This window comes from Peromyscus californicus, unplaced genomic scaffold (genome assembly GCF_007827085.1).
Source record: "Peromyscus californicus insignis strain IS unplaced genomic scaffold, ASM782708v3 Scaffold_12__1_contigs__length_115047231, whole genome shotgun sequence".
Lineage (NCBI taxonomy): Eukaryota > Metazoa > Chordata > Mammalia > Rodentia > Cricetidae > Peromyscus > Peromyscus californicus.
The window spans coordinates 110,385,417-110,407,990 of NW_026294413.1; the positions used below are offsets into that span (position 1 = coordinate 110,385,417).

The following is a 22,574-nucleotide window of genomic DNA, read 5'->3' on the forward strand; positions in this document are numbered from 1 at the left end:
GCTAAAGAACAGCACCCACACCCACCTCAAGGAGGCCTGAGGAGTAACGGGCAGGAAGATACACTGTCTCCCAGCAATATTCCTCTGCTGACTCTGAGGAGATGCCTGCAATCTGGGAGCCCCATGCTTCATGAGCAGCACCTGCTAGCTAGCAGGAAAGAGGAAGTCCATTGCTCTGGGAGGAAGGGCACTGTCGTCCTTTATTCATTTCCACATGGTTGTTCACAAGCACCCCACTGTCCACACGAATAACCCCAATATCAGAACAGATTTATCTGGCGAGTGGAAGGAAGAAGAAGAAGCTGTAGGAGGATTGCTAAGTTGGCCTTGAAGCTCCAACTCTGCCTACCTGCCTGGAGACAGAGAGGATTAAGTAATTAGGTAATATTTATAAAGTGTGAAAACGACTGACAGCCCCTGGCACCTGCTACCAGAATTGGCTCAATACTCCCAACCGAGCACAGACAGCAGTGGTGCCTGGGAACATCTTGACTCCAGCCAGCACCTGCCAGCCAAAGCTCTTCCTCTCCGTGCTGTAAGGGTGATCTTTGAGACAGTGAAGCAAGCTCTCTCTTCATGGTTGCTTGGAAATGAAATTCAGGAGGATTTTGTCTATGGTAGAAGAAGCCTCTCTGGCTGCAGGTTCTGGGAAGGATGCAGATCCATCCTATAAATGCATGGTTATGCTCTTGCCATGAGAGAACCTAGCCTGGATAGATGGTAATGCCCACATGGCATATACCATCTACCCACCCACCCACCCACCCATCCATCCATCCATCCATCCATCCATCCACCCACCCACACACCCACCCTTCCATCCATCCATCCATCCATCCATCCATCCATCCATCCATCCATCCACCCACCCACCCACCCTTCCTTCCATCCATCCATCCATCCATCCATCCATCCATCCATCCATCCATTCTCTTTACTGAAGAATAAGCAATGATCACAGTGCCACCTCCCCAAGAGACAGTCTCACCACATCATGGTACTCGTAGGGTAGAAGAGGAACAAGATATTCTAAAAACAAACATCAGTAGTGGTAAGTGCTGTGAGGGAAAAGTATGGGTGTCCTCTCAAATGAGCAGACCAAAGCAGCCAAGGTGCCTTGGAAGGGCACCTTAGGCAGAGTTGTGACGGCTGAGAAGAATGAGTCAAGTGTCTGGAGGCAGAAGGAGCTGGCTGCTGGGGCTGGAGCATGCCAGTGAGCTGATGATGCCAAAGGAAGTGACATGCAAGACAGGTCTGGGGAGGGAACGGGATTCAGAGATCACGGTGTCTACGTTTCTCTTCCTGTTGCTGTGATGAGACACTCTGATAAAGGTAATTTAAGGGAGACAGGACTTATTTTAGCCCACAGTTTAAGGTACAATCCATCAAGGCTGGGAAGTCAAGGTAGCTGGAGTTTGAAGACTTAGTGATGTCAAACCAAGGGTCAGGAAACAGGGTGGTGGATGCCATGTTCTCAGCTCACTTCCTCCTTTTTATTCAGCCTAAGCCTCAAGTCCAGAGAATGGTCTTGTCCGAAATTAAGATGGGTCTTCCCATGTCAGTTAAGGCATCGAAGATGATTCTCTACAGGCACGCCCAGAGGCCCATCTCCTAGCTGATTATATACTCTGTCAAGCTGACACTAACCATCACACACAGAAACTATAACCTCCCCAGAGAGGTTTCGACACTTGCAAACAGCCCGGCTTCACACTTCTTCCAGGAGGCATAACCCCTACTTCTGAAATGTGAGCTCCATGTCACAGAAAAAATGTACACAGGACTCTGGGCTCACCTACAGACTGGAAAGTACAATTATTTGCAGAGAATGTTCCGTATCTCAGACTGTGTATTATCTGTCCCACAGACTGCCACATTAAAAGGCCATAGGCTGTCAAGGGGTATGATGACTGCATCCAGAACAAATTTGCAGCCTTAGGACCTGAGCCTTGCTAGGTGCACCCCCAAGCCTGGTTTCTAACGCTGCCGTAGGCTGTTCCCTGAGCCAGTGGACAATGAACGGCCTTGTACCTGTGACAGCACTGGCTACCATGGGAGGCTCCACTTATTTAAATAGTTCCAGGTGAAGTGGGCACGCTGGCTTCCCAGGGGTTGACTCTGTGACCAGGGCCTCAGTAGCTCGTACAAGGAGCACCCAAGGTAAGCTGGCAAGCAGGAACCACTAAGCACATGATGGCGATGATGAGGTGCTTTGTGGTGGTTGGTTTTAAATGGCATCTTGCTACAACTCAGAATCACTGGAACAGGGAAACTTAACTGAGGAATTGTCTACATCAGCTGGTCTGTGGGCATGTCTGTATAGGATTCTCTTGACTGCCTTAACTGATACAGGCAGACCCACCTGAAATGTGGACATCTGTGTGTTCCATACATAGGCTACTCAGGTCATGGGTCATGGGGTAGCCATCAGGAGGGCAGTGAATGCAATCTTGTAGAGATCCAGAGGGAAAGCCCAGGAGTATAGAAAGCATCAGGGAACAGTGAACACCCACTGCTTCTGGTAGCGGCCAGATATAAAAAGATACACGATAAGGACACTTGCTCTTTACTTCCTTGGCCTTGCTACTCACTGCTAATTGGTGGTGGTGGTGCTGGAGGTGGTGCTGGTGATGCTGATCCCTTTGCTGGTATTTGAACAGGCTTTTCTGGGTTTCCAGGATGGATTGAGGACCAGTGGCTCTCTAGGAACCCTCTAGGCCAATGGTTCTCAACCATTCTAATTCTGTGACCCTTTAATACAGTTGTGATCCCCAACCGTAAAATTATTTTGTTGCTACTTCATAACTGTAATTTTGCTACTGTTATGAATTGTAATGTAAATATCTGGTATGCAGGATATCTGATCTACAACTCCCAAAGTGGTCATGACTCACAGGTTGAGAACCGCTGCTCTAGGCCTTTGGCACCAGATTGGAACGGTTGAATGGACATAACAGCTGTGTGAACTAAGCAACTGTGTCTGCCTCTCGGTGTGGGACAGCTGCTGTTGGACTGTTTCAATTACATTGTGTGAGCTGGTTTATAAAAGCCTTTTATCTATCTATATCTATCCATCATCTCTATCTATCTATCTATCTATCTATCTATCTATCTATCTATCTATCTATCTATCTATCCACTCTATTGGTCCTGTCTCTCTAAGAAACCTGACTACTACAATGTTGCATAAGAAGATCTTAGTCTCCTGCGTCCCTGCTTTGTCTTGCCACCTCCTGGCTGTGAGCTTGTGTGTAAGGCACTGATTCTAGCTGTTAAGACTCCCTCCTCTTAAACAGCTGCTATAACACTCACCCAACTCAGCCTCCATCCAAATGCTGAAGTCAGCTCCTGTGGGACACCACCCCATCCCTATCTGGACACTTCTAACTCCTGATCATGTCACCTGACCTAGAACATTCCATGGAGCCTTCTGCTGGTCTTGTGGACTCCTCTGCAAACATTCTTTACATGACAGCCTAAATGAGAGGCTCACACACCTGTTCATATCACTGTACCCGAGCTGTGAAAATGCGATCACCACCCCCAGCAACGTTCCTGGCTTGGCAAAGGTCCATCTCCCCTGCCCTATGTCTAATCTTGCTTCTTCTTTGTTCACTGTTCCATGATGCTTCCCGTACCCAAGGGGATTTGCAAATCACCTTCCCCTCTAGATCTCTTCAGGATTCCCTTCCAGTCCTCCAGTGGCTCACCCCATAATGAGGTCTACCCATGGAACACCCAAGATAGCCTGGCAGAACAGACAACACCAAGCACAGAAGAATGATGGACGGCCCTGCTCAAGGAAACTTCTTCCCCACTGCCTCCCCAACTCTTAGGACACGATCTGGTTTCCTATAAAACCAGTTACACTTGGGCATGATGGCCTGTGCTTGCCTCATTTCCTTTCTTCCATTCACAATGTCAAATGTGTACATGTCTGTCTGTCTGTGTGTCAGTAGGGAGGGTGTGTGTGTGTGTGTGTGTGTGTGTGTGTGTGTGTGTGTGTGTGTGTGTGTCAGTGGTGGGGTGGGGGGTATATGTGCACATGGAGGCCAGAGGTCAATATCTGGTTATCTTCTTTCATCAACTACGATTTTGAAACAAGGTCTCTCATTGAACCTGGAGCTAACCAACTTTGGTGATGCTCACCAACCAATGATCTCTAGGAATCCTGTGCCTCTACTTCTCTGTGCAGTGATTTTATACACACACACACACACACACACACACACACACACACACACACACACACACCAGCAGCAGGTGGCCTTTATGTGGGTGCTATGGATCTGAACCTAGGTCTGCCTTCATGTTGGCAATGAAAGTCAACAAGCTCATCTTCACTCCTAGTGCCTAGATGTTCACAGTGGATACTCAACAGGTATGTGGTCAGTCCTGGCTGAAGGCATTTTGAAAATCAAATAAAACATATGTGAGTGTCAAGAGGCCAGCCCAGCATCTGGCACCACCAAGCTCTTCCTGGGCACAGATACTCTTCTTGGTAAACTTTTCAAAGGCAGCTGAAGATACACATGAAGACAAATCTCCTGGTGGCAAACAGCAAGTGAAACAGGCAATGTCAGCTGTAGTTTGAGTGTGGCTTGTCTCCGCCGAAACCCATGGTGAGGCCTGGTCCTCAGTGAGACACACAACGGTACGGAGTGGCGGTGAGGACTCAGGAGGGAGAGGCTCCCCCTCCATAGGGAACCAATGCAGCTCCCTGGGGGAATCGATGAGTTGCCAGGGAAGCTGGCTGGTAGACGGCAGACCAGTTCCGTCCCCTCTCTTCTCAGCATAACCTCATCCTTTGCTGCCAACACTGTACTTCCTGTCCCTTACCAGACGCTGGCCAGATCCCAAACAAGCCTTGCTGCTTGTAAACAAATTACTGGGTCTCGGGTACTGTGCTGTCGCAACAGGAAACAGACGATATGACATGTCTGCAGAACACTAACACCATGTCAAGCAAAAAAAAAAAAAAAAAAAAAAAAAAAGGCAATCTACACAACCATATATGAGGGGAACCGTGAGATGTCAGACACTTAAAAATGTTTGGTCCTGGGTGTTTTAAACCAGGCCTAGATCTTGCCTTCCTCTTATCTGCTCCCAGGTTAGATCTCAGCCCTCTGCGAACCTGCCTGGAATGGAGGCTTTGCTTCAGTGTGTACCTGCCCGAGAGTTTCTGAAGTAACAAGATAACTTTGCAGAAGCGTTCCTGAGAGGAGCAGCTGGAATGAAACATTCCTATCAGATAATAAGATAAAGTAATTGCAGCTCATTAATGTGGGATGTGGAGATGATTGAACTGAAAATAGAACAACATTAATATTTTCTCCAAAAATAGCACAAAACCAACATTTCAATGTCAAACTCTTTCTGCAGCAATCATGGATTTACATCTTTGTTTGCTCATTTTGGTGGAAAATGTGATGTTCTGCCTCAGTGTGTTCTGGTTTCAAATCAGCTAGTTACTTGTGAATATGTCCTTGTGAATATGTGCTTGTGAATATGTCCTTGTGAATATGTGCCATCTTTGGTACCAGGCTGCTGCTGAAAAGGACATCCCACAGCCCACTTTCTATAAACCAAGGCACGAGGCTGCGACACTGAGTACGTAGGCAGCCAGTGTCCGCTCTGTTTCCTCTGTTTTTATTACATTATACAGTGTCACTTTAATTAAGCCATCAAATCAAATTATCAGATCAAGTGGCTTCGATTCCACTGCGGGTTGAACAGGTTTCGTTAAATTAATAAACCATATGTTTTGTGTTGTTGGAAGCAAAGTTATTTTTCTTCAACCACCATTCCAAATTTCTTCACAATAGCCAGTATTCAGCACTTAATCAGAGGATGCTCCTCCATGTGCCCAGGATGAGCTAAAGAATCACCGAAATGACAGGTCATTAAATCCTAAAGTCTATCCAAGTTATTTACAGACAAAGGGCAGAGTAGCAAATTGGATGTCCCTTGAACAACTGCCTGAGCCTAAATATTGTTTCTGTTTTCTGGAACCAAGGTTTTATGTTTTTTATGGATGGCATTCATTATGTCTTTCTTGAGCAACAAAGCAGGATTCAGATGACCATTCCTCCCCTTTTCTTTGGTGCCCTGTAAGACCATGCTTCTTGGGCTGGGGCAGTAGGAGACTGCATTCTGTTGTCTCCCTGCAGCTGCAACCAACCATCTGGACAGAGGAATGATGAAGGTGGAGATGGGGACCTTGCCTTGGCACCCAACCAGCACTGTTCTCATTAAAGATCACAGCCATGGGACCAGAGACAAAGAGGAGCTACATGCACTCAATTGAGGCTCTAGTTACACCTCTGATGGAAAGACGGTCAGGTTCTAAGTTGAAATAGTGAGAAGCCGACAACCAGGTTCATAAATCTCTAAATAGAATGTAAAAACCAAACAAGTCATAGTTACTACTACCCCCACTGGTGGGGAGGTGACAGGGGATGGAACACCTGTGTCTTGGGCATTTTCTGCACACCCTCTACCATTAAGCTGTATCCTTAATCACACCACAACTGTTGAGATATTCAATATTTACCTTTAAAAAACCATATGCTTTCTCCATCTTACTGTGGCATATTCCCTAGAGCAGGGGGCAAAATTAGGTTCCCATGACAACTCTGTTCTGGACTCATTTGTGCTAAATAAAGTGTCACTGGAGGACACTACCTATGCCCACTCATTTGGGTATTGGTATAAAGTGTCACTGGAGGACACTACCTATGCCCATTCATTTGGGTATTGGTATAAAGTGTCACTGGAGGGCACTATCTATGCCCACTCATTTTGGTATTGGTATTGGCTCCTTCCATGGATCAATGGCAGCCTTGAGCAGTTATAACAGGAGTCACGTGGCCTGCAGTCAAGAGTATTCACTATCTGACACCCAACCAGACAAGTTTAACAATGACTCCTGACTTACATGATTAATTTTTCTTTCTTCTGTAACAATATGTAACAAATGCATAAGACATCGTATCTTTCTGGAGGACCTAGAGCTTCTGAAGGTGAGCTGCTGAGAATGCCAACCAGATACACTTGGTCTTCTGTGAACCATCACGAGATTTCAGCACACCACACTACCCTTGGAGGATCTAGATTTTGCGGATGACTGGAAAAAGGAAAGACTTTTCTTTGCACTGCATCTTTCCTGGTATCCCTAAGTCCAACCACATCAGCTCCTGGGGCTGCCTGGTGACTGTGAGCATCTGTACGTGGGGCTTCTGCCTGTGACACTAGTGAATATAGCAGCTGTCTCCAGAGAAACAGAGGGGCATTTTGCCAGGTAAAATGTCACAGCATGTACATGTAAAAATAAAACATAGCTATCCTTAGTTATTTTGAAAACAAAATCCAAAGGGAAATTACTTTAGCTCCATTAGTGTGGCCAAAATACAAAAGATGCACAGTAACCAGTGTTGGCAAGGATGTGAAGACACTGTATTCACTCCATACACTATGAATGAGAGTGTGAATGGGTGTTGGTTGCCACTGTGGAAAATGTAAGGCTGGTCCTACCAACTACACACCTAGAGATCTGGTATTAATGGGCAGTTCTATGCCTGACTCTATCTAAAGGAGCTGAAAGCATATGCCAACACAAAGACTTAAATCCAGATGTGAATCCAGATGTGAGAGTAGCAACATTCCAATAACTGGACAGTGGAAAGCTCCACACATCCAGCAAGCAGTACGTGAACAGACAAACTGTAACATGGCTACACAGTGCTATCACGATATTCATTGCTGACTCCTGCTCCAACACATCTTACATAAAGTGAAAGAAGCCAGAGACACTCTGTGATCTACTGATATGAACTGTCCATCATAGGCCAATCTAGACTGACAGGAAAGAAATTTGTGGTTACCAGGGGGAGAGGAAGGGTGAGTGTGGAAATTATGGAAAGAGTAGTAGCTAGAGGGGTGTTGTTCTTTAGAACGAGGAAAGTGTTCTAGAAATAGACAGCAGAGATGACCATTCAACTTGCCATCCACATTAAAGCCACTGAAGTGGACACTTAATGATAATAAACTTCGTGGTATATTAATTAAATCTCAATAAAGCTGTTATTAAAAACAAACAGAGGAGCTGGAGAGAGGGATCAGTGGTTAAGAGCACTGACTGATCTTGAAAAGGACCCAGGTTCAACTCCCAGCAGTCACATGGTGGCTCACAACCACCTGTCAACTCCAGTTCCAGGGGACCTGACGCCCTCTTCTGGGCTCTATGGTCACCTGCATACACGTGGTACACATACAGGCAGGTAGTGAGTGGGCATCCACGGTGAAGGAAGTGTCCTCAAACTGGGCTGCACTGACTTGTTGTGTAGCGATGAATCCACTAAAAATAATCAAACTGCACATAACAGGGGTGGGACTGACACGTAAATCTCACCTAAATTTTTGTAAAAGTTGGGAGAGAAAAAGAACTGGAGTGCTGGGGTGAGGCTCAGCAGTAGAGAACTTGCTTAGCATGTACGAGGCTCTGGATTTAATCTCCGGCATCTCAGAGTGCAAAGATTAAATAAATAGGGATATCTCCCACACTGTGGCCAAAAGAGTAAAGAATGAATACAGTCACTCTAGGAAACTGACAAGGTCTAAGCGAAGCTGCACAGTAGAGGATGTGGCCTGACCTTCAGACGACAGACAGTGTCTATATGGTCACTAAGAAGCAGGACGTTTTCATTCTCACTGGAACTTAGAAATAGGTCGTGTAATCCTGTATAAGTAAGTACTTTCTGGACTAGTCACACACGGAATATAGTCTTCAGAATGAACAAACCACACTCCATGTAACACTCTCAGCACCAGGTGGAGTAGGGCACTAAGCAGGCTAGTCACAAGCACACGAGGACAACACCACTCTCTGGTAGTGGTTACCAGGGGACTCCACATCTGAAAGGGCATGGCGACCATCCTTTGACAGTGGGGATGTTAGCTCCTTGATCTGACTTCTTGTTATTACTCAGGTGCATTTCATTGTGGAAATTCGTCCAGCTGTGCTCACATTTCATGCATATCTCTACAGTTGTGCAGCACTGCACTTCCAGTGAGTTCAAGGCTCTTGTGCTAAATATGCTGCTTTGGACTTCAAACTGAATGCACCTATGGGGTGCATCTGGGGGTCACAGATCTCCTCCCAGAAACTCACTAGCTAGGGAAGATCCACCTGTACCGAAGGAGAGGCTGTGTCCTCTTCTCCTCTCTTCTCTATGAGGAAGATTCTAGACCTGGTTTACATTCTCGCTTCTCCTTTATGCAGTGGCCGAGTACATGTACTTCATTTTTAGACCTGTCTTCTACTCATCTGTCTACTGCGTCAGTATGTGGCAGGAGAGAAGGGTTGGATAAAGAGATAGCAAGACTAACACAGAAGCAGCTGGCAGGAAGCCTGGAGACCTGCGCGCCCCCCCCCCCCCACCAGAGTCACACAGGGAGAGCAGAACATGAGCAAAGAAAGTCACATTTCTGAACATGGAAAGAGATGGGTGCTATGTAAATGACACAAAGAGGGTCAAGGCAATGGGGGCAACACGTTTGGGTCTCAGTGCTGTTCCCTCTTCAGCCCACATCCATTCCAAGGAGTGCCTTTTTCTTCCTTAATTAACAGCCTCCATATCCATCACTATCCCTGTGGCCTGGTCCAATGCTTTGGTCTACAATACAAGAACCTGGAAGTTTCCACATGGACTCAGACCCACGCCTACGACAAGGGTTTTATACCGATTCAGTTATCAAACACTGAGGTAGGAAAGGGAGTGATTTCACTTTTCTACAATGCTGAAAATCCAAACAGGATTGCAGAGTTCTCTCGCTCTCTCCCCCCTCCCCCGCTATCTCCCTCCCTCCCCCACTCTTTCTCTCTCCCTCCCCCACTCTCTCCCTCCCTCCCTCCCCCACTCTTTCTCTCTCCCTCCCCCACTCTCTCCCTCCCTCCCCCACTCTCTCCCTCCCTCCCCCACTCTCTCCCTCCCTCCCCCACTCTCTCCCTCCCTCCCTCCCCCACTCTCTCCCTCCCTCCCCCACTCTCTCTCCCTCCCTCCCTCCCCCACTCTCTTTCTCTCCCTCCCCCACTCTTTCTCTCTCCCTCCCCCACTCTCTTTCTCTCCCTCCCCCACTCTCTCTCTCCCTCCCCCCACTCTCTCCCTCCCTCCCTCCCCCACTCTCTCTCTCCCTCCCCCACTCTCTCTCCCTCCCTCCCCCACTCTCTCTCTCCCCTCCCTCCCCCACTCTCTCCCTCCCTCCCTCCCCCACTCTCTCTCTCCCTCCCCCACTCTCTCCCTCCCTCCCTCCCCCACTCTCTCCCTCCCTCCCTCCCCCACTCTCTCTCTCCCTCCCCCACTCTTTCTCTCTCCCTCCCCCACTCTCTCCCTCCCTCCCCCACTCTCTCTCCCTCCCCCACTCTCTCTCCCTCCCTCCCCCACTCTCTTTCTCTCTCCCTCCCCCACTCTCTCCCTCCCTCCCTCCCCCACTCTCTTTCTCTCCCTCCCCCACCTCTCTCTCTCTCCCTCCCCCACTCTCTCCCTCCCTCCCTCCCCCACTCTCTCTCTCTCCCCTCTTTCTCTCCTTATGATCCCTCTAGAAATAGCAGACATCCTTTTAATAATTACACATTTTAAGAGTTAAGAATGGACATGATCTGCAGTAAGCTTTGGAGAACGAGGAACTGACTGTCCACAGCCCTATTTAAGGCTTGGGCCACGTTCAGTGGAGGGCCTTGTCCACACTGACACTTAAGTGAAGGAAGACCACCCGCCTCTAACTTTCTTAGATGACAGATGCCATACATCCTTCCTGCACAGCTCAGCTGTCACTCACTCAGCCGCTCAGCCCACTTTCCAGGGAAGAGCTTTGTGACTGTGGGGTTCTCAGCATTTCTGAGCTAGCAGATTGCTCTTGATCCAGATTTCACATCCCTTGCATGACCTCTGTACAGATTTCTCACAAAGAGAGAACCCTAAGGAGGTCTCCTTTCCCAAGATTCTCTTGGGAAAAAGCCTTCAAGTCCAGTTATTTTTAGCCAAGTTTAAAAGGTTAGCCCAAGTGAGGATTTTTTAATACCAATCCAACCCTGAGGCATCTCATAGGTTTGTGAGCATCTTAATTGTCCTGCTACTGACAGGAAATGAGCTTGACCTGAATCTCAAGCCTTTCGTGAGCATGCCTGGCCAGAGCAGTGTCCTACACTAAACCACAGACAGACAAGTCAGACCCCTACACATCCCTGCTCCTGCTGCCGATCCTCGTGCTAAGGGCTGAACCCAAGAGTCTTGCTCTGACGTTAGGTGAATGCTCTGCCACAGGCTGCATCCTGCTCTTCCCTGTCTCCTTTCTGCTCCGTTTTAGGTCTAGGAGCTTGGAAAACAGGCTCAGTACTATTATCCAAGTACAGGTGTTGTGGACTATAATCTCATTCTTCTGGACCTGAAAAGCTCATGTGCTAATAATGGGGGTGGGGACATTCTTGGAACAAGCTCCCCCTGTCACTTACCACACCACACAGAACACAGTCTGCTTTTCCTGTTGACAAAGCATGTGAGCTCCTCCTATACCACCTAAACACACAACTCCAAAGGAAGAGCGCACTCGGGTGAGAAGGAGCTGCATCATCACAACAAGGCCAAAATTTCTGTTTCCACCTCTCCCAGGACTAGGGCTTTGATCAGACATACTTCTCCACATGGTTCTGAAGAAGCAACTCATAATTGTAAGTGATTTATAAACAAACAACAACAACAAAAACAAGAGTAAAAGGGAGAGCAAGGGTCCCTGGGGTTGGAACTCATGTTCAGTTCACATGAGAATACAGAAACGGAGTAAGATGCCAGCAAATGAGCTCACATGCTTAGCAGACACCAGCACTAAACTCGTCAACAGGAATGCTGCATGGAGTACTTCAAAGATGCTGGTGGTTCAGCTCAGAGAAAATTCCTGATCTCTACAGAGAAATGCCTGAAAGGTAGGACAGGGCTGGGGACATGGCTCAGTGGGGAGTACTTCAACCTAACAGGCACAGATCCTTGGGCTCCATACTCAGCACTGCATAACCAAGGGCATGGTGGCACATGTCTACAGTTTCAGCCCTGAGGAGCTGGAGGGGGGAAGATGAGGAGTCCAAGGTCACCTCTGCCTGCATAGCAAACTTGAGGCCAGCTTGGGCTATCTGAGACCCTGCCTCAAAAAACCAAACAACAACAATAAAACACACAAGTAAGACAAGAGTTTGATTAAATAAGAGTTTCATTTAGACATTACTAATTAGTTTGGAAGTATGAAATAAAAATAGACAGAGAATGACTGATCTATTCCTGCTAGTCAAAGGGGCAATTTTAAACAATCCAACCAAAATTATCCACATCATTTCTATTTATTGTCTAGACAAATTTCTTTTCACAGAGAAACGTATACTCTTAACAACAAGTCACAATTCTTGGCTGACTTTGAACTGTACCTGTGTGTGTGTGTGTAGAGGTTGACATCAGGTGTCTCCCTCAATTTTTCTCTATATTAGTTTTTGAGACAGGGTCTATCACTGAACCTAGAGCTCACTGATTGGAAATACTGGCTGGTCAATGAGCTCTGGGCATTCTACATGTCTTTGTACCCCACAGCCACTCCCAGAACTAGGTTACAGATGCATGGTACTAAGCCTGGCTTTTATGTGGGTCTGGGGATCCAAATCCATGTCTTCATTCCCTTTATAATTTAAAATCATTTATGATGAGAAACCTTCCTCCTTCAGGCTAGAGGACTCAATCAAAATTTACCTTTAGAGGCTTCTGTCCCTAGTGGGTTGTCCAAGAAGTCGGCTAGGTCATGGTTCCAGGCATCTCGGACAGCGGACTTGGACACCACTCTGTCATTCAGAGCCTGCTGTGGTCGGAAGTTGTTTCTCAGGTACTCTACTGACTTGACATGGTCTTGCTGCTCCGTGGTGAAGATGGAATAAAAAGCCTCAAGCTGAACAAAGAACCAGAGAGAGGAGGAGAGAAACTCAATGAGTAAAGCTATATGATCCAAAGGGTATGGGTGATCAGAACACAAAGTGGCAAGTGGCCAGGCCAAGGCTCATCACCGAGTTACTGCTGTTTGCCTTCCAGAACCACCACCAGGGGCTGCATCTGTCATGACCACTAATTGGGGCTGTTCTTAGCTGCAGGTAGGGTGGGGCTCTCAGACCATGTGCTTTCTGTAGATTTTCCCAGCAATACTTTTAGTACTATGGGAAGAGCACAGACTTCTGACGAGTCCTGGAAGTAAACTGCCTAGGTATGAACTAGAGGCCCTGCACACACGACTTCCCCACACTCTCCTTCCATAAAACGGTAGTAATCATAATAGTGTTTACCTAGTAAGGTTTGAGCAACAGGACCAATGATAAAACATTTCATCCACATAGAGCATTCAAAGTACACACTAACAGCTTAAGAAATAGTACTAACTTAATTCTTATAAACAAGCCTCTGTGGATGTATTACAAATCAAATTCAGCCAAGTCATGACAATGCTCAGTGCTAAATGTGTGGGTAAGTTCAATTGCCCAGTTCTAAACTTACCAGATAGTTGTCTAGTCACAGACAAATGACTCAAGCTCTCTAAAAAACGCAAGCTTCCTTATCAGTGAAATGCCTATAAACGTAGGGTTCTGAGAAGATGGAATCTATGTGGGTCATCCAGACCACAACAGGTGTTTAAAGAAGATCAGCTGCTGTCATGATCACTATGAAGAAACATCTTCCACAAGAACACTGATGAAACTTTTTAAGAAAAAAAAAAATCAGCATCCCACAATCATATCCTGACCATCAAGATGGATTCTTTGTAGCCTGTAGCACTGTGTCATTAAGAAAGGTCATTCTTCTGTGGGTGAGGATGGAGCACTGACTGGCTGTCACAATTGCTCTCATCAGAACACAAAGATAATCTTGTCACCAAAGAAAGGGCAGAAAAGCAGAGGAAACTATTGCAGGCTTCAGGGAGCTAGGGAGCTGGCCATCAATACTAGTATATAAAAACTTTTAAATTTTTATCAATACTATCTGGATTTTTGCAGATTCCGAGTTGGGGGTCATCTTCAGGCCTGGATCAACACTCAGTTCAGACAATGACCCAGAAAATGATCAGCTTGAGGTTTCCTTCCTTTGCATGAGAAAGGGATGCAGTTCTAGAGCGATTCCAGCCAAGTAAAATCATTCACTAGACTGCTGATGCTGTGAAGATATGAACCACTGAGCTGGAAACAATTAAAGGGGCTAAAAGCCCCCCAGCCCACTAGCTTGACATGATGACCAAAATCAGACACACACACACACACACACACACACACACACACACACACAGAGAGAGAGAGAGAGAGAGAGAGAGAGAGAGAGAGAGAGAGAGAGGGAGGGAGGGAGGGAGGGAGGGAGGGAGGGAGGGAGGGAGGGAGGGAGGGAGGGAGGGAGACAGACAGAGAGAGACAGAGAGTGCGCACAGGTTTCCGATTTTCTCAGAGGAAATGACTTCCTAAAACTTTATGAAAGGAATTAACAAAGACCCTCTAGAGATGGTCCAGGTAAAGACCGATCAAAATGATTAAAAGTTGGAGAATAAATCCTGTGAGGAAAATAGAAAGGCCATAAGAGAATTGTTTGGCCTGAAGAAAGGGTGAGGGAGGCACAATTTGATTAAAGGCCTTGTAGAAGATGCTGATCAGCTACTCTCATGTCCACTGAAGGCCAAATAAAAATGGCTTAAATAAAAGCCACAGAAATGTGAGTTGAATAAAGGGAAGGATTTCTTCACATTCCGGGTGGGTTTTTTTGTTGTTGTTGTTTGCTTTTTTTTTTTTTTTTTTTTTTTTTTTTTTTTTAACATGGACTGGGCTGTCACATAGAAGTCAGACAGGAAGTCTTCTGGAAGAGAGTAGTCTGGCCAGAGAGCCATTAAGCTTTGAAGAGCCAAAGAGAAGAACCTGGGATACTCTCAGCAATACAGCGTCACACCTTGTTTATTCTCTAGACTATGTGCTTCCTTCTCGGCTAGCACTTAGTTCTAAAAAGTTTACTTCTGAAGCCTCAGTAAAGAATTAGTCACATAACTGTAAAAAGAGGCAGGTTGTGAATTAAACACAAAAGTGCCTCCGTTTAAATTGCTCCCACAGCTTAATGACACGCTATGGCTTAAAAGCTCAAGATGCTTCCTTGTCATTAACTCAACTCGCCTGGCCGACTTTGAGGGAAGGTTGTGATGGTTCTGAGTGAACTGATGACCTGAATGATATTATATTGTCAACTGGATCATAGTTTCCCTTGACAGCCACACAAAAGGGTTCACACGGGAGGACAGGCTTAGCAGGCTTATCTAACGCCTTGAGGTAGGTTGGCAGCCTTCACTAAAGGCTGTCATTCCTCTAAAAGGAACGGAAATTGCCGGGGGCCCATCCCTTTGGCAATAATGGCCACAGTTGGTGACAGAGCAGAAACCTCCCTGATTCTTGGATTAGGGAAAAGTCTACCTTCTTCGTTTGCCAGTAGAACTCGTGACCTTCACATCCAAAGCCCCAAAGAGGAGGAGCTATATGACATGGCAGTCTAAACGCCAGACCACAGGACCAACCAGACAGACATGCCTCTCTGAGCCTTCGACCAGTGTGCATATTTGATGCTCGATTTGTTGGAACCTTTCATATCTGGTTAGAAGTGACACAGTGATCCTTTAAATTGTACACTGGGGCTCTGGAGAGATGACTCAGCAGTTATGACACCAGCTACCCTTGCAGAAGACCAAGGTTTGGATCCTAGCACCCATATATAAGCTCACAACCATCTACAATCAAGTTCCAGGGGATCCAACACCTTCTTCTGTCCTCTATGAGCACCAGGCACGCGTGTAAAACATTCATACACATAAGATAAAAATAAATCCCAAATAAAATAACTGCACACTCCATCATGCTACAGCTCTGGCTCCATACCACCCCAGTCTCCCACTCTTGATGATCTGGCCTGTGCCTTGCTTTCCATCTTGAAAGTTCTCACTCTTGATACTTGGGTCCAACCTTCTGTTTTCAGAGACTGCCTGACGAAGGTGTGGTCTTGGCCTTGCTCTTCCTAGTTTTGTGAGTATTGTGTGTATGTGTAAATGTATATGCATGTGTGTCTATGTGCAGGCAAATGTGGAGACCAGCAGTTAATGGAAGGAGCCTTCACTGGTCACCCTCCACTTTACTTTTTGAGAAGGCATCTCTCACTAACCTGGAGGTTACCAATTCTGCTAGACTGGCTGGCACCAATGCTCAGTGATCCCCCGTCTCTGCGGGGATTACAGTCATGTTGCTGCTCTATCTGGCTTCGTTAGAGGTTACGGGGAAATCCAAGCTCAGGTCCTCATGCTTTCAAACACTGAATGAGCTGTCTTCCTAGCTCCCCACACGTTCTGTACTGTTGAGACTTTACAGGGCAACAGGATAACAAATCTCCTTACCTCATGTGCTTTTTCTAACTCTTTAATGAGTTGCTATATATAAAGTGTTTGAAATAGTTCCTGACACAAGGAAGTACTCAATAAATATTGTTATTACTACAATTATTTTTATTTTATGAAGACTGTAGCTAATGGTGATTGTACTCTGATTACAACAATGTAACATGGCAAATCTGCTCTTTCCTCATTCTCTTTATTACTTATTTTGTCAACTTACTTTATACCAGGCAGTTCATCAAACACTAGAAAACATTGTTTTAAAACTCACTTTTAGCCTAAAAGAATAATATTAATAACATATTATTATTATTATTATTATTATTATTATTATTATTATTTTGTGGTGGTTTGAATAAGAATGGCCCCCATAGGCTCATATTTGAATGTTTAATTTCCAGTGGTAGACTTTTGGGAAGGATTGTGGCTGTCTGTGGTAGAGAAGTTGCATCACTTGGGGTGGGTTTTGAGGTTTCAAAAGCCCATGCCAGGCTCAATGTCTCTTTCTCTCTCTGCCTTAGGCTTGTGGAAAAAATGTAAGTCTTCAGCTAACAGTTCCATGCCTGTCTGCCTGATGTCATGCTCCTCACCATTATGACCATGGACTAAGCCCCTGAAGTCCCCAGCTCAATCCTTTCTTTTCACGAGTTGCCTGGGCCATGGTGTCTCTTCACTGCAATAGAACAGTGACTAAGGCAGACACTGACTCGAGCAGCTAGGACTTACCAAGCCCTTGTGATATGCAAGCACCATAGAAAAAGTAGCATGTGCTTTGTTACTTAGTCATCAGAGAGGTCCTGTGAGGTTGGGGCCATTGTTACTGTTAGCAGTCATGAGTTACTGACACGGATTAGGAAACTGGCCCTTGAGACATTAAATAACATGCCCAGATCACAAAGGGAACAAAGGATGAAGTAAGGACTGAAAACCCATGTCTGAGTCACTCAATTTCTCTCAACCCACACCATGTCACACGTAACAGGCCCATAGCATGATTCAGTGAATGAGAAGCCAGCAGTGGAGGAACCCAATGTGGTGACGGTTTGTCCCCAGCAGTTCCTGTTAGCTAAGTCCAAGGCCAATTGAGGCAGGCTACCCAATATCATCTATTTGTCCTCTTTTGTGTTCTGAAAGGAAGCCACACACAGCCAACAGAGTGGCATGAACAAGATGGCCGCCAAGGAGAAAAACGCTCTCCACATCCCAAAGCCTTTGCCACTATTCACCTGAGCTATTTCCAGGAGGAGGTAATAAACACATTCTGATTTATCTTAACTTTAATGTAACTAATGAAGTCTTTATCATTTAGTAAAAATAAATGAAAGTTTTTATTTCTATAATATCAAATTGACTTTTTAACTTTTGAAGAGAGTGTGTAAAATACTTCTTTCTTTTATCCCTGCTTGGGGAGCTGTAATTGCATTTTAACTGTGCTGTTACAAGAACCATTTTAACCTTGAATCGCAAATGTGCTGGCTGGAAGTGTATATAAATCATTTCAACTTAGTTTTTATTATAAAAGTATTTCAGAGAATAATTAGTTTTTAATCTGTCAGTTTGAATCAAAGGAAAGTTGAAATCTATTCATGCCATGTGTGTGTTGCCAGGGCTCTTGGTCCATAAGATGTCAGGAGGGGACCACTGAGGCTGAAGGGAAGAGATTAGAGAAAATAAAAAATAATAGGATTAGGAGCCATTAAACACTGGCACAATCAGTACTTTAAGAGGTGGGTATACAGCACCGATTTGAAAGACCCGGAGTCCATGTTTAACTCCTAAAACCCAGGGAGCTGCATTAGGAATGAACATATTTCATCTCAGGCCCTGGACATGCTTCAGGACTGGCAGGGTGGGCCCTGTGTGTTGCCTCATTACAGAACAGACAGTGACGATGGAATATTAAATACCCAATAACCCTGAGCATCTCAGGTACTTCTGAACCACAGCTGCAAAAAATGTAATCTGAGACTTGTTAGCTAAATGCAAGGCCACGTCCTTCCTGCGGCTCAGACACTTCTACAGGAAGGCAATTACAGAAAGGCCTTCTACAGAAAGAAATCGCCTTCAGATAATTAACAAGGAAAGCAGTCTCTTTTGGATTAATCATGGCACCTTCACCCCACAATTTAGAACTTGCCTTTCTTCACGTGTACTGTACATCACATGGTGTTGGTGAGGACATTTCTGGATACCAGACACACAGTTGTCATGGCCTTAACACTTCAATATCCAGGGGCTATGCATGCTCTTCCATTAGCTAGCCCACACTGAAGTAATAGTTCAGAATACTGGGTTGAACTCTGTTAAAACTAATTTTCTGTTCTTACTTATATTTTTCAATGTGTCCACTATAGAATTGAAACAAAATACATGGTTTTCTTTATTTCTATGGGGCAAAGCTGTCCTTTGGTTATGGTGATCATTTAATAAAGAAGACAGGAAGGCCATCAAGCTGCTTCCTCTCCTGTCAGGCACAAGTTTCACCTTTATTATGTTTTTACAGATGGGAAGACAGAGGCACAAAGTAGAGAAACTTATCTGAGAAATGGAGTCAGGAATGGAACTCACTGTCTGAAGGCAATTAGCCTCCAAAGCATAAGCTCTGAACTCCAAAGACATAGTCTAATTATTCTGACAGACATAAGAACAGTCAAAAGGAGACAATGCTGATAACCCTGTCCTTTCCGATCTATCTCACTGATAGGGGAAAAAAGGTCAAACATCCAAAGCAGACTAATTAAGACATACTCAGATTTACTGAATATCAGAAAGCATACCCCCAAAAGTCACACTTATTGTAAGAGATAGCTCAGTGGTTGAGCCTTGTTGCTCCTGCAGAAGATTTGGGTTTACTTCCAAGCACCCACATTGTGGCTCACTCTAGTCCATAACTCCAGTTTCAGAAGATTCAGTGCAGTCTGCAGGCTTCCTCAGGTACCATGAATCATGTTCATGCAGTACATGGACATATGTGTAGGCAAAATATCCATGCACATAAAATTCAAAAATTAAAACAAAGTCATGCTGGAGAAAACTATGGACAATGCCATAGTTGAACCTATAGGAGAAGCCAGTCTGTTGGTGATGGGGCTAAGGAGCATCATTTGTGAGACTCTGCTGCAGAATGAAGGGAACCTTACCAACTGAACTCAAGAAAAATATCTTCTGGACTCACCATGAGAGAATGTGTTCAACATCTACTATACACATACACGAAAGTGTAAAGAAAGACTGTAGGCAGCTGACTCAAAGAAGTAGGCCTACTCCTGAAGCTTCCAGACCCAGACTGCAATGCCGTCATTTTGTGTGGATGACAAGGGGATGGCATCATTTTATTTCCCATTTTCTCTCTCACTCTTATCCCACTACCCGCCCCCCTGCCCCGTGTGTGTGTGTGTGTGTGTGTGTGTGTGTGTGTGTGTGTGTACACTTGGAAGCCTGAACAATCATTCTCTATCTCTACCTTATTCATTGCGACAGTCTCTCTCAATCAAACTCCAAGCTCCCCATATAGCCAGTTTTGATAATCAGTTTTCTCTGGGATCTCCTGTTTCTGCCTTCCAAGGTTGGCAGCTACAGGCAGGCCACTGTGCTCACTCAGTATTTTTATCGTTTCCTGGGATCTGAACTTTGGTCTTCACACTTGTGCAGCAAGTGTTTTCACCATTAAATCATATTTCCAGCCCGACGGCTTTTGCCTGGTGTTTACAATGGATGGACAGCGGAGTCAAATAAACCACACCAACTACTGATCAACAAGATGTCTAGGTTCCACCAAAAAGGATCATATTTGGATCTACATTATCATGCAAGCCAGAAGCTGAGTTCACCAGCTAAGAGCTCGTTAGAATGCTATGTAGAGTCACAGGGGAGTACAAAAGAGGCAACTTAAGAACCTGTTCGTGTGCTCTGCAAACCTTTAAAGAAATCCATATCCCCAGTTCCTGCTCCTGCTGGTCGCCACATCTTAGGAAGAACTAATGTCCTCACTGCTTATAGGCACCGCAGCTATGAGAGAAGATACAAGGGGGTGAGGGGAGGCTTCTGAGAAATAGCTGAACAGGACCTGAAAGACCTGGTTTCTCTCTGATAGAGGCAGACGTGGAATTCCTAACCACTCAGCTTTTCCAAATTGGCCTCTGCCTCCATGAAATGTGTGTTCTGTGCTAGGTTCAGAAAGAATGTTGGCAGTGGCGGAGTCGGAAGGTCTGAAGCAAGAATACTTGGATAGCTGACACTTTCCTTTCTGGGTGGAGGTAGGGTGGGGGTGGGGTCGATGCAGCTGTGGCCTCTGCAAAGCTGGCTAGCAAGGAGCCAGTGCAGTTATAGGGGAAAGGAGCCGTCTTCTTCCCCTGGGAGTGAGGCTGTGATGTAGGGAGCAGGGTCTGACAGACGTGCAGCATTAGCTTCAGGCAATTGGTAATAAAAAATTAGAAAGCAAGTATGATTTCTGTCTTTTTTGTTTCTTTGTAACACAACCCTTCCAGGGAAGGCAATGAATTCTTCTCCTTGCATGACCTTGTTCTGTTCCAGAGCTCCAAAGAGCACAAAGGTATCAACAAAGCACTTTCTAAAAGCTCCAATTCCAAATGTCAGAATGCTCCAAATCCACAAACACTTCTGCAGACATCCACTTCTCAAAAGCCTGTGTTTTGTTTGAACCTATTAGATATCCGAAGCTGCCCAAACAACCAGTATATGTTGACGGCCCTCAAATCTCCTGAGCTGGTCAACTGCTACCCTCATCCCCCATTTCACCAGAATCTCTACCAAAAGAAAAATGTGGGCAAATCTGTATTACTTTACTTCAACAGCTCAAGCATTTAAATATTTGAAGACAGAAGCATTTATCTTAAGTAACAAAAAGGACCCTTTTAAAAATCAACTACATTCTTTACTCAACCCTAAGAAATAAATATTTGGACTGATTTCTTTAAAGACAAAACAATGTTGGCTTCACCGTTAGGAAGAAAACTCATCTCTGTTTCGTCTTCTCCTTGCAGCTGGCAGATCCTGTTCAGGAATCAAACCGCTAGTCCTTCCTTTTTTGTCATAGTGTGAATTAAGAAGAAAAACATCCTCAAAGAAAAATGGATGCTACCAGCAGAAAACCCCAGGTTAGCCTGGCACCATGCCACCCTGCTTTGCCAGGAGGATACAGGCTGCTCTGCTGAATCTCCTCCAGCTCCTGTAACCCGAGAAAGGTCAATACTGGCTGCTCTGGGGCACTACCCAGCACCTCTGCCGGCTTATTTAAGGACAGGCATGTGACTCAAGGCCAGATTTTGGTTGGCTGACTTCTTAGATCCATCTTCAAGAATCCTTTCTTGATGGAAGACCTGGCTTTAGCCAGCTATTGCCAGCTTTTGACCTTAAGGGTCCACTGGGACTAGTACAACCATAGTGGACCACGAAACCAAGAGCAAACAGACGGGGCGGAGCTGTGCCAAGGACAGGATCAGTTCCAAAGCCTTCAAGAAGCTCCCTGATTTATGAGACCTCTGGAGGCAAGACAGAAGCAAAGCCCGGGCTTTGCTTCCTAGTCAGAAGTCAGTCCTGTGTAGGAAGGCACACTGTTGTGTGTGCCTCACCTCAAAACGTCCTGACTACTGCTTCTCCAAAATACACTGTCTGCTTGGGCTTACTGAGGTGGTCATCTGTTTGCTGTAGCCAAACCATGCCTAAGCAGAGAGCCATCTGACCCTTCCTCCTGCTCCCTAGTCTCTACCCTCTGCCTTGCTTTAGGAAAAACTCTGGACCATGCCCCAAGATTAAAACCTTATTACCCGTGTTCTTCGTTAAGCACTGGCATTATCACATCATTCTAGAACTTTGCCCTTCCGTCTGTTTCCCTGCTCCCCACCACTGTAAGGGTGGCTGGGTAGGGAAGGGCCTCACCAGAGCCCTTCACAGTCCTGGTTAGTGGCTCCATTCTACCTCCTATGTCCTGCCCACTGCTCCTGGCACTACACACCAGGCATCTTACTATATTTTCCCCAGTACAAGCTGAAATCTTAATTTTTTTTAAATTGCATTTACTTATTTATTTTGGAGGGCCACGCATGTGGAAGTCACAGGACAATGTGTGGGAGTTG

General features: G+C 45.6%; 1 protein-coding gene across 2 annotated transcripts in view; it reads right to left on the reverse strand.

Annotated features, from left to right (window-relative positions):
• Ptprg (protein tyrosine phosphatase receptor type G) overlaps positions 1 to 22,574 on the reverse strand; it is a 703,625-nt gene that overhangs the window by 110,382 nt on the left and 570,669 nt on the right. For both annotated transcript variants that reach the window (XM_052734133.1, XM_052734134.1), the window contains exon 8: positions 12,786 to 12,978. In XM_052734133.1, the coding sequence (XP_052590093.1) occupies positions 12,786 to 12,978 (193 nt within the window). The remainder of the gene's footprint in view (positions 1 to 12,785; positions 12,979 to 22,574) is intronic.